General features: G+C 43.3%; 1 protein-coding gene across 1 annotated transcript in view; it reads left to right on the top strand.

Moving 5' to 3' along the window:
* Positions 1–13,076, top strand: part of PKHD1 (PKHD1 ciliary IPT domain containing fibrocystin/polyductin) — a 265,896-nt gene that overhangs the window by 140,161 nt on the left and 112,659 nt on the right. Inside the window, exons 47-48 of the mRNA XM_086461672.1 lie at positions 9,028–9,205; positions 9,719–9,914. Of these exons, the coding sequence (XP_086317798.1) occupies positions 9,028–9,205; positions 9,719–9,914 (374 nt within the window). The remainder of the gene's footprint in view (positions 1–9,027; positions 9,206–9,718; positions 9,915–13,076) is intronic.

Below are 13,076 nucleotides of genomic sequence, written 5' to 3'. Positions count from 1 at the left end.
TTGCGAGTTCTATTTACCACTACTGGTAATCCCTGTAGTCAGTAAAACAGGGGTGCTATCAAAACCAGGGGTGAAAACCAGATTACAAGCCCCTGAGCCCAAGCTTAAGCATTGCACCCCAATTTGCTGATCATCAGGCCAAAGTGATAGCACAAGAGAATCCTCATTTTGGTATGAAGTCACACTGTACAAGGAGAAGGTTTTAGGCAGTAGCAGTAAAACAGTGTCATCTCCTGTGCTCTCTCTTGATCTAAAGCAGTGCGTTCTTTGGGCTCCTCAATAAAAAGCGTGAGGGGCTTGAGATGGTGTGGTTTTTGGTTCCACTGAGTTTTAGGGATGGACTCCAGCTCCAAAAATCTCAAAGGCTGAGGCAAGTAACAGATTTTGAGAGGGGCGTCCTAGTATGACACCTCTATCCCAGCAACCTCAGGTTTGTTCCCTGACCCCGAGGGCAAGCGGCAAGGCTTGGCCATGGTCACGTTATTAACCTTCTTAGCCTCCAAAACATGAGGAAAGTTGTGTCAGCACTATCTTTTAGGAAAGATCCACTGCCTGGGAGTTGTCTGGGATAGGGCTGGGTGGCGCAAGGTAAAAACCTGTCTAGGACCATTTTAATTATTTAAGTTCCAATGTAGGCAGTTGATTCTATATTTGTGCTGTTTAATTTACAAGAATGCATGTAGTGTATTGGCACTTTTTTTCCCCTAAAACATGTTTTTGGAAAGAAAAGGTTTTGTTAGAGAAAAGCCCTAGAAGCCTTTTTTTTTTTTTTTTTCCCAAAGAAAACAATTATCTTGAGCATTTCTTGACTCTCTGTCCTGAACAGCTTCACTCAATAACTTCTAGGGAAATGAGGATCCATTTCCAAATTTGCCTTGCTGTAACAAAAGCCTTCTTCACAAAGTCCAGTTGAAAGTTAAAATAATGTGTCACTTAAGCACCCGTTAAAGAGGGGTTTTATGTCTTTTAAAAATGTAATTGAAGCTTATAAAAGTCTTTATAAATTTATATGTGAGAAAGTTATTGAGTAGTCTGAAGAACAGCTTATGCCATGGCACAGCACAGCATGGCTGCAGGCTAGATACGGCTGCTCCAAATGCCACTGCTACCCATATTATCATGAAAATATGAATCTCTATTAATATTAAAACAAATTTTCATTAAAAAATTGTCATAACATGATTAAGTGACTTTAAAAGTTTCTTCACATTATGCATAATTTTTACAAGAGGAGAGTGTTAGAATAATCGGCAGCCAGGCAGCACCTTGCGGCAAAGGGGACTCCAAACACGTCGCAGCTGCGCACAGCAGAAGGAAGTTTGCCTCTTGTTCCCTTTCATTTGCTTTCCCCTTCTCGCTGTGGAAACCTGGGACTCGCTCAGCACTAGTTTTTTAGTTCAAGCCTTTTATTGCTTCCCTCTTCTCTAGTCTGCTGCAGAGGAAAAGATTAACTTTCTTCTTTATAGCCTTAATTCTTAAATCGGGTCTAATATCCTCTCCTGTAGTGCACACATTCAGTTGCTGCAAACCCAGTTGCTGCTGATGGGTTAGTGTGAAAAGAATAGCATACCCCCTACCTCCGTGTCTTTGAGTCTTGAGGAGCGTTCAAATGGTTACTCTAGTTTTGCTTTTCCTTTGATATTTACTTACTGTGGCGTCTTCAGATGAACACCCACCTGCTGTGAAACACCCTTACAATCACACTTCTTCTCTCAATATGTACATGCTCAGTTGCTCTCTGGCTGTGTATTCTCCCATGTACATGGCTGTATTCACACATGGGGCAGCTTACACGCTCACTTGGCCTCATAACCCAGCCCTCTCGGGCCTCCTGTGGCCTAACGTGGAAGGCAAATATTAAATCATTGGTTGTTGACTGTTCAGTTAAACAACTCATCAGCTAAACTTCAGAGGTTCAGCTCTCACGGTGCTATATTTCTGGCATCTAACATCCCACCAAAGCAGCCAAGAGGAATTTGGTTGCCAGTGGAGGACCCCTTTCCATTTATCCTGCGGCATGGGGTATTGGCAGCAAAGCCAGATCCTGCACAGCCTTATGAGAATACAAGACGTTTCCCCAAGCCTTCACCCTCAGCTTGACCATTATCTGGGGTGCTTCTGGGTGCAGGGAGATATATTTAGCATTGAGGCAACATTTGCTAGCCCTATCTTTGCTTGCAAGGAGAAGTCTGGCAAGCCTATTGGGTGCTTCTTGTGGTCTGGATAGTTTTAAGCCAAGTAGGCCAGCCAGGACTCACTGTCACAACAAATGTATTATTAGTCCTAAGGTCGTATTGATTGGTAAAGGACTGCAAGCGGACAATGGAGGTGCAGTAAAAACATGTCCAGACTACCTGTGTCCAGATTTTCAGATCCACTTTGCATGCTTCAGAGCTCTGCCTGGTGTGGGTTCAGTGGAGTGACAAAGTGGTCCTCTGCAGGTCTTTGCAATGCTTACACTGCAGAGATGTTTTAACTGTTTTCTTATCCTCCACTTTCCAGCTCAGAATTTGTATCTGATTTTAGTTTTCCTTAAAGCACCAGCTTATGAGCTATAGGAGCTGGTGGAACTGATTTAAGAGCAGAGAGGAGTTAGGAAGCCAGGGCTAGCAAACTCAAAAGCTACTTTAAACGAAGCCAACTTATCTTGTCAGTCACAACCCTCTCTGCTGCTGGGAGATCATCTCAATTCTTCTTTCACTTCAAATTCAGAACGCCTATCACATAGTGGATACTAAGGATCAGGGGCAAAGTTTTAGTTATCTTGAAAAGACCCATGCATACAAAAACTTGCTGATAGTAAGGGTTCATAATACAAGGCACATTTGAATCATGCCCTTGGTCTCTCAGCAAAGATACACACATTTACTGAAAACAGCTGAAATGTCTTCATTCTTGGCAATTAAAAGAAAATGAACTGGTTTTGGGCCCAGCATCAAACCTGTAAAGTGTTTGGTATGGTCATAATTTGGAACTAGCCTCCATTTGGCCAACAATGAATTGGACTGTCGATATAAACATCTGGTGTCCCATTTGAAGTTCGATGCTATATTGTTTCCTGTTTCAGAAGAAGGATAATGGATTATTGAACAAACGTATCAAGCAGAAAGTCTTTAGAGCTAAACACAGCGCCTGCTTTCATACATGCAGATATGGACCCTTAGGATAAGTAAGTTAATGGTAAACATAAACAGGAGAGTTAATATTTGTTTTACTCTATGTTGTTGATTGGTTTAACAAATCCTTTGTGGCCCATCTATGTTGAGCAGTTCCGCAGAATGCACTTGAGCTAAATTATGTAACAGTTTATACAACCACAATTGGCAAATTGTGGCTCAAACTGTAAAGTCCTATCGAGTAATCCTGCCATATTTTTAAAGCAAATTGCTCCTTAATTGAAACCTGTTTCAATATAAAAATACAGCCTTTTCAATGAGTCATCCTTTTTTTTCCTCTTACAGTTTGTAAAGGTTTCCAGCAGTTTAAAGTGAGGGTTAATTTTGCATTAAGACCATTGCCTCCTAGTTTCTTTCAAATAAAGCCAGGGGAAGTTCAGGGGAAGGCTCTTTCCTCTGATAATGAAGCTCTCCGTGTTAATGATGCGTGCAGGCTCCCTCGGATCCTCTGAATTAGAAATACTCGTGTGTGCAAGCGCTACTCTGCTTCATTAACATTAAGAAGAGGTAGATTGGTGGCTATTTAGGGCACAGTGAAATCACTGGCTATTTAGGGCAAATGGAAATGGTGCTAATTGTGGCTGGTAATTCCATTAGTAGTGTACTTCCATTTTGGTGTCTGTTTGGCATGTAGGTGAAAAAAACAAGCACACTGACATCTTTTCAAGGGGAATGTGGTCTCAAGCTCATTGTCTTGTACCAGTTAACTTCTATGCAATGAGCTGCAAAGTTTTTCAGGTTCCATGGGCCCCAATGAGATGCACCCGAGAGTGCGGAGGGAGCTGGCAAATGTTATTGCTAAGCTGCTCTCCGTCATCTTTGACAGGTCATGGAGGACAGGAGAGGTACTTGAGGACTGGAGAAAAGCCAATGTCACCCCAATCTTTAAAAAGAGTGAAAAGGAGGATCTGGGTAACTACAGACCACTCAGCCTCACCTTCACCCCTGGAAAGGTGGTGGAACAGCTCATTCTGGCTGTTATCTCTGAACAGGTTGAGGAAAAGAGGATTATCAGGAGTAGTCAGCATGGATTCACCAAGGGGAAATCAGGCCAGACCAACCTGATAGACTTCTATGATGGCATGACTGGCTGGGTGGACGCGGGGAGAGCAGTGGATGTTGTCTACCTTGACTTTATCAAAGCTTTGGACACTGTCTTCCACCACATCCTCATAGGTAAGCTTAGGAAGCGTGGGATAGATGAGTGGACAGTGAGGTGGGTTGAGAACTGGCTGAAGGACAGAGCTCAGAGGGTTGTGATCAGGGGTGCTGAGTCTAGTTGGAGACCTGTGACTAGCGCTGTTCCCCAGGGGTCAGTACTGGGTCCAGTCTATTCAACATATTCAGTGACCTGGATGAGGGGACAGAGTGCACCCTCAGCCAGTTTGCTGGTGGTACCAAACTGGGAGGAGTGGCTGACACGCCAGAAGGCTGTGCTGCCATTCAGTGAGACCCGGACAGGCTGGAGGACTGGGCGGGGAGGAACCTGATGAAGTTCAACAAGGGCAAATGTAGGGTCCTGCACCTGGGGAGGGACAACCCCATGCACCAGTACAGGCTGGGGGGTGACCTGCTGGAGAGCAGCTCTGTGGAGAAGGGGCTGGGAGTTGTGGTAGACAACAGGTTGACCATAAGCCACCAATGTGCCCTTGTGGCCAAGAAGGACGATGGCATCCTGGGGTGCATTTGGAAGAGTGTGGCCAGCAGGTCGAGGGAGGTTATTCTTCCCCTCTACTCCACCCTGGTGAGGCCACATCTGGAGTACTGTGTCCAGTTCTGGGCTCTCCGGTTCAAGAGGGACAGGGAGCTACTGGAGAGAGTCAAGGAGAGTGCTACGAAGATGATGAGGGGACTGGAGCATCTCTCTTACGAGGAGAGGCTGAGAGACCTGGGGCTCTTTAGCCTGGAGAAGAGAAGACTGAGAAAGGACCTTATGAATGCTTATAAATATCTACAGGGTGGGTGTCAAGAGGATGAGGCCAGGCTCTTCTCAGTGGTGCCCAGTGACAGGACAAGGGGCAACGGGCACAAACTGGAGCACAGGGAGTTCTGCCTCATCATGAGGAAAAACTTCCTTACTCTGAGGGTGGCAGAGCACTGGGACAGGCTGCCCAGGGAGGTTGTGGAGTCTCCTTCCCTGGAGATATTCAAAACCAGCCTGGATGCAGTCCTGTGCGACTTGCTCTAGGTGGCCCTACTTTGGCAGGGGGTTGGACTGGATGATCTCCAGAGGTGCCTTCCGACCCTTATCATTCTGTGATTCCCCAAATATTTCTTTCCGTGCGCTGGCACTCTAACAGGAGACAGGTATGTGTTTGTGGGTGGCAACACCTTGACCAAGGCATGTGAAAGGCAAGGACACAGCATTCGAGGTCAAGGGAAACCCAGAGATTTCAGATGGCAAGATATCTCCTGCTCCTTTTCCTTCCTGGGTCATGAATGAAATTTCAGGTGAAAGTCAGGGAAGATAGACTATCATGGTATGAAATCATACAAAGCCTTCTTCCTCAGAAAGGCTTTCTGGCATAAAAAAAAATGGCATTTTCAAACCAAAGATTCTGCAGTGAAGGCTCCCTGTCTGTCTATCCCAAAGACTGAAAACAATTAACTGAAAAACAAAGTTGGTACTGTCTGAAGCACTCAAAAGTCTATCCTAGCTTTGAAGTCTAGGGAGAAAGGACTTTTCTGTTGTAAGTAGGCATACGGGGAAAGATGTATTTCACTTAACTGTAGATATCTGGAAGTTAGCTGGCTAGTTTAAGATATTTATTTGGGGTGCCTTTATAACCTCTTGTCATGATTGGTGTCCAACACAGTTGGATTAACGCTCAAACCACTAGCTAGTGAATCTACATGGCTACTGTGGATTGCCACCTAATTGACAGATCAGTCAGGTGATGTGTATCCCTCCCTGTATCCCAGCAGGTTTACCCCTTCCAGGATTTTTTCTCTGTCTTTAAAAATTCTTGGAAGTACCAGGGAGAAGTCCCTGAGAAAAGTGATTCAAGCTGTCTCCTCAGACTTCTCCAGCGATGAAGACTAAAATGGAGTAAAGGGAAAAACCATGTGGCTTTACATTGCACAGAGGATGGGTCTGAGTCTCCAGCTCTTGCTGTGATGTTGTGCACCTTTGTAACTCAATAAGGCAATTTCTGATGTACAAGAGAGTTTAACGTTGCACCACATTATGTGTGGTGTGCTTCTGCTGCTAGAAATGTTTTCCTGAATACCTGTGCAGGTGCTGATAACTGTGGCAATAATGTGCTTGTTGTCATTTACTTGCTTAATTAGCAGCCTAATATCCTGGTCCAGTTAATGCCTATAAGAGGAGGTTTATTAGTAGTACAAAAGCTGTTTAAGCCTTATAAACTCCTTCCAGTCAGTTTCATTGGTCTGCCAATATCTTCTGGTTGAGTGATTCTTTGCTGATTCACACTTCTCCTGTTCCACACCGTTATTTCTCAGCTGAATTTTTCTGGGTAACCACAATATCCTTTGTTAATGTGACAGCTACCAGAATAAAAAAAAAAACAAAAAACAAACAACCAAACAAACAGGCAAAAAAAGCCCAGAACTGATTTTAATAGAGGAAAAAATAAATCCACAGGCAACCATCATCCAAGATAACTGCTATTGTAATTATATATTGTCTCCAAAGCAGCAAAGGGAAAAATAACCAAAAATTGCAAATACAAACAGGCAGATTGCAGCATAACATGAGTTTTAGCACTATCTGTCTTGAGTAAATAAGCCATATCCAATCTGGAGGGTTGGGTAATATGCTGAGATGTCTAGTTGTAGGGTAATACTCAAACGTCTAGAAATACCATTTTAGATATTCTTAAAAGAGGGTGTTTTTTTTAAGCTTAGGGTCAGCTCAAATGCCAAAACTGACTAAGTGGACTAAAGGCAAAACTGCCAACTTGTCTTGAACTTGCAGTAGCACTTGATTCATGTATAAATCTGCTGTATTTATCTTTATGGCATAACCATGGTCCCGGGGTACCTTGGCAAGCCAGCAAGGCTTCTCCTCAGCTGAGAATCAGATCTGCAGTCCTGGGATGTGTATCCCTCGCAATTCCCTATGTCTAATGTGAAGAATGTAAGAAGCAGAAAAAAACTTGTGAGTTGAAGTTGTGTAGTCACAACCCTAATTTTCTTATAAGCGCATCTAGTGGTGGCAAGACCAACGATGGGAGATGCTGGTGGTGATGGGGTAAGACCCTTGCTAGAATTTTGTATACTTCCATGAGAGATTCTCCTGTATCTCTAGTGGTGTAGACAACCCTGTGCCAATCCCTTTGCAAGCCAACCGAGACCATGCTCAGGGTGAGGAATAATCTCTGGCAGTTGCTGCAGAGAAGAATGCCACAATGAGATGCATTAAATTCTCAGACCAGATTAGGCAGTCTGTGCATGTGTGTGCAGTAAGGGGACAGGGAAAAGGTTCTTAGGCTAGGATTTGTTCTTCCTGACTTTTGATATCAAAATGTAATTTCTAATGTGGAAATCTTGTCACCCAAATTCATTCAAGTCATGGAGAAGCATCAGCTCCAGAGAACATTTTAGCCCACCTCACATCTGACATCCTCTGCAGGAGCCTGATGTTCATTGCTGCCTCTAGAAGAAGAGGACAACTTCTCAGTCGTGTTCCAGTTGTGTAGAGGCAACACAGTGTAGCTAACCAGAGTATTTTTTCCATCAGTTTCAAGTGCTGTTGTAGGAATGCAAAATGCTGAGGACTGGAGGAAAGATCTTTGTTTTGAAGAAGCAGCTTATGATCAGGTGTTCCTGATCAATCAGGCATGAAGAGACAATGGATGTTTAATGAGCATTGGAAGGGTTAGCAGTATTTCAGCTTTATCTTTTCCTTCATATAGTTTGTTGCTTTGACCAAAGCAGTTCTTGAATACAGGGTATTCTGTACCTCTGGACTTTACCTTACACAGCCTTCCATCTTGGTGAGACTGGCAATCATAGCAGTACAAGATTATTCTGGCCAAACACCCAAATAATCAAGAACATTTTAGCACAATTTGAAAAAATCTATGTACAGGAAAAGGACAGAGCCTGTCCCTGGAGAGGAAGTCAACGTGGATGGTTATACCCATCCCAGCCTCAATGTGTTATTTCTTATTTTCAGCAGAGAAAGATCTCCAAAGGCCTTAAATCTAAAGGGTTTATGCCCACTCATGATATCATTAATACTGTTAATTTGTTCAGTGAGGTTTTTTTTTCTCTGACTAGATTGGACAGAAATTAGGAGTGCAAAGTTCTAGTGGAAAAGATTTTAAGTTCTGATTTAGGTGCTAAGAGGAACTACTGTACTGAAAGTCCACCCGTTTTTGAAGGCTTTCATCAATCTGCAGCAGCCCCAGCTTTGTATGTCATCCTGGCCTGGGCACAGAGCAGCTTTTTGAATTACACAGGGTTTTTCCACTTTCAGCCTTGATGAAACTTGATGACTCAAATGTGACTGAGTAATCAGAAAACAGTATCAAATTTCGTGAAGATGAAGATCCTAAAAGTTGAATCTGAGACTCGTGAGTCTGGCGGATGGGGAAATACTCTGACCGTGTAGGAGTTTGTACCCCGGCTGTTGCCACTGCTTTGCTTTACCACAAGCTTTGCTCCTCTGTGCCTTTATTCCTCCACCCTTTGTTTCTCTCTTTCTCTTGTTACAGCACTTCAGGCAGAGATCCTTTCTTACTGTATTTGTAAAGAACTACACAAATGAAGTCACATTCAGAGAGCCAGCATATACTACTGTAATTCAAATAAACACACTACTGTACATGTTGCAAAATGACAGAGCTCAGTGAAAAAATGTGATTATTTTTTTTTCCTCCAGAAAAAAGGCTCCAGACATTCCCTATAATTTATCTGTGACTGACAGTAGGAATAAGACAACAACAGTCAATTATGTCCCTGATACTTTATCAAACCTGTATGGCTGGATGGTTCTTCTCTTGGATAAAGAGACTTACGTGTTGACATTTGACAACCCTTTGGTCAGCAAACAGTTCCAGGTAACATGGAAATTTTTCACAATTTCAAAATTGTGTTTGGAAGAGACAATCATGTTTTCATCTTTCTGGGTGAGCAGAGGGAGGAAAAAAGTGTTAAGTGCACTGAGAATATCTCTATGTATTTACAGGCTGGACTTAGATGTGATGACCTTGTCCCTGAATCTCTGAGTAGTAACTTGGGCAGGACGATGGTTTTGGACATCTTAGATGAAAGTTCACTCTGGTGCTTAGGAATCAACAAAATTTTTGCTACCTTAAGACGTACTGAAGCATGGTTTTCAGAAAACACTGTTCCTCTGCACCTTTTAAAGGTGATAAGGGGAGTTGATTTTGTCTGCACTCACCATCACCTTCTGCTTAGTTTTACATCTCTCTTCCATGTTTCCAATACACATTTTGCAAAAGAGCAGGTTGCACATGAGGAGCGTACCATCCTCTTTATCCCTTTATACTGCACTCTATGGGCTCTAATCACAGACACAGGCATGTTTAGTTTGGTTCATTCTTCTCTAGTATTCAGCGACATTTAGCAACTTCGTGACTGGGAGTTATTTGCTGGTGGAACACAAGGATCTTCCTGCCCATCCTGAGGTTGTGGTGTCATGTGGGACAAGGACTGGACAGCCACTCCAGTCGCTGCCTTCGTACGGACACCATAGGAGCTGTGATTGGTATCTGGACAGCAGACTGAGGAAGCTGACCTATTTGGGTAAGTGCAATACGAGGGATGTGATGTACCTTTTTGTTCAAGAATGGTGACAGAGCTGATGTTTTTTTAATTTAAACCCCCAAACTCCATAAGGCCTTAGACACAAGGCCATCTTTCAATGGCCTTTCAATAAGTAAAAGATCCTTCAAAAATATCAGTCAAATAGGTAAATGCATGCACATCAGGTCCATCTCTATCTTGTCTATCTGATGCCTGATCTATCAACAAAAGGAATGTATCACAAATAGTGGGTGATGCGACATCTGTTGAATTTGAATTGGTGGTTTGGAGAGGAAAAGACATTAAATTCCACTAATGATCTCTGTTGTCAGCTGGTCCCATATCACATATATCATCAATAAATAATGTGCAAACTATCCAGGCTGAGCCTACTAAAGGCAGTAGGATTACTGGGTGAGAATTTTTCCGGTGACTGTAAACTTTCAAAGGCATCATAGATCTTTACTTTTTGAGTATGTTGGCTTTGCACACTAGATCATGAGGTGTGGTTGTAATTTTTTGAAGAAAATCAGATATTTACTGATATTTATTCAAGTTTATTCTCTTACTTTTGGGACATATTCCGCAATTCCTGTTCTCAAGCAAATGCTTTTATAAGGGTCTAAGTTCTATATGTAAAAGGTAAGGTAAAGATTGTTGTCATTATCAATAAGAGTAGAACCAGGAATCACAAAAACATTTCAGTGCCTTTGAGAAGCATAGCTTATCCTTGATGACTATCATACAGGGAAGCTAAAGTACAAAGATGCTGATTTTCACAATAACAGAAAATTTTATCACTAATCTAATCCATTAGTTTTAATGAATTTGCACTGATGAGATGGCATACAAACGGCTTTCTCATGTAGGATCTGATTAGGAATGAGCAACTAGAATAATCAGTGGGTCAGTGGAGATGAAAACACAGCTGGAATGAGGGCAAGCAATCCTCTGAGCTTAGTCTGACAGCAATGAAAATCATCCGGTGTACATTTGAGGAGAAATGGGGAAACCCGTACCCTAACCTCAGTCTGAGGGTCACAGTTGCTGCATCCGTCTCTGGTCCTGCGGCCAACTAACATTGCACAGCTTGTGTCCACACAGCTTAACGTTTTATCTCTCAAAACAGGCTGGATACACCCAGGCTTCAAATTAGAAAAGATCCCTGTCCTGTGCTGACTTCCAGATCATAATGGTCACCATCTGGGAGACTGCATTAGTCTGGGCCAAAGCCGTGCCAGGAACTTGGCCAGCAAAATAGCCGTGTAGATTATTGGAGTCCAACTCTTAGTTCCACGTCCTGGTCCTGTTTAGATATAGTAGATATGGATTGGCTAGTATAAACCTTGCTCTTGAGTTTAAGCCTTGCCTAAGACCATGCCAGGTATCTACTGAAATAAGAAATATGGTTTTATTATTTCAGTTTACTAACAGTGTAAATTTGTTCTTTCAAATAGAAAAGTTGATAGTTTTTCAGTTTGCATATCCTGAATTGCACTTCCATTAATAGGGCAGCATGGGGAAGCTCAGAAGAGGACACCTAAATCTTGGCCTCTTGCTGTTGAAAATAGAGGAGATGACAGTCTTGGGAAGAATGGGACAAAGTGATCTGGCTGGCCTATGTCACTCTTGCATCATAGATACTTTCTTGACCTTCCTTTCATCATGATTTTTATTGTATGAAGAGCTTGTTGTTGTTTCTTGTTTTAATACAGAGAGAAACAATCATCCAAAGTACATGAGGGGAAATTTATGAAAACACCTAACATGTATAATTTATGCTGTGAACATTTTCAGCAAGGACTTTTATAGCAGTGAGATCAATAATTCAGTGTCAGGTACCTAATATCTAATGCTGTTGGTAGGGTAAAACTCTGAAACAAAGCAAGCGGATTCCTAGCCCTGGTGTGCCTTTTAATTTCTCTCCTAGTCTCCGCTGTGCAGGCTGAGAGGGTAAGGACAATTAGCCATCAGAGCAGACTCATGGCATGTGGTGAACTTTCCATCACTCAGAGTCCTTAGATGATGCTTGGCCATCTTTTCAGAGAAATATGCTCCAGCTCTACGAGAAGCTATTAGAAACCTCATGAGGCGAGATTCATGCTCTGTAGGAGGTCAGAGGAAGCTGCCACAATAGTCCCTTCTGGCCTTAAAAACCCACCAGTCCACCCACAGCCCCAGAGAGGACAATGCTTGAAGATCTGGCCTTCAGAACGTGTTCCCGCCTAACTCTGCAAGCTGTTTTTTTATTTTTTATTTACATTTAACTATATGAAATAATTAGCCAACTAATTAATCCCATTTACAAGCTTTGTCGGATTCTTCAGCTGTCAGTCATGCCCAAGCCTGGGGCCGGCGTTGAGTCTCAGCTACCTCCTTCATCTGACTTGGTCTCCATGGCTACAGGCTGCATCTGCTGACACCCCACTCTCTATTTACTGCTTAATTAAGAATTTCACGCTCAGCCCTTATCTGCTGCTAAGAACAAGAACACACTGTTAAGAAACTCCAAATTTAGGCTGCTACACAAGGAAAGCCTTTCTTGTCGTCCTGACTGCGTGGAGCCTCTTTAACTACCCTCTTGGCAACTGCGCTGCCACCCTTCAATCAAAAATCATTAAATGGGGCAGAGATAATGAGCATGTAGCATATCAAAAGGAGGATGTTTGCTTGGGCTAAGGAGGAAAAGCTGTAAGGGCCTATAAGCAGCCGCCACTTCAAAGGGAGAAGGGGCTGATAAAGAGTCATTTGTTCCTGTTTGACTTATGTAAAAGGTCTGGTATGTCGAAGTCCCGTCTCGCAGACGCGGGTCCCCCCTCTCGGTGCTCGTGTGTCAGCAGTCAGGCAGCTGGGTGCAAACAGCATCAGCCCAAGCATATAATCACTTGACTCCGCGCCGACAATGGGCACTTGTAGGGGGTGGCGGAGGGAGGGCTGGGGGACAATGGGAAGACAATTATTGCAGCTGCTCGGGAGGGCCATAATTCTTCCTGCAGAAAGTAGCCGGCTCTTGCAGGGCGGAGGGGAGAGCTCGAGCGAATTAGTCATCCTCCGACTTTTGGAAGCACTTCGCCGCGCCGGTGGGGTTTCGACAGCTGCTGGTGTACCGCCTCTTTCCAATAATTGTACATTCTGGCAGGGGTCAACTTACTTTTGACCCTC

Source organism: Leptosomus discolor, chromosome 2 (genome assembly GCF_034619465.1).
Source record: "Leptosomus discolor isolate bLepDis1 chromosome 2, bLepDis1.hap2, whole genome shotgun sequence".
Classification (NCBI taxonomy): domain Eukaryota; kingdom Metazoa; phylum Chordata; class Aves; order Leptosomiformes; family Leptosomidae; genus Leptosomus; species Leptosomus discolor.
Note: the sequence above shows the minus strand (reverse complement) of the source record. Positions and strands in the feature narration are given on the sequence as shown.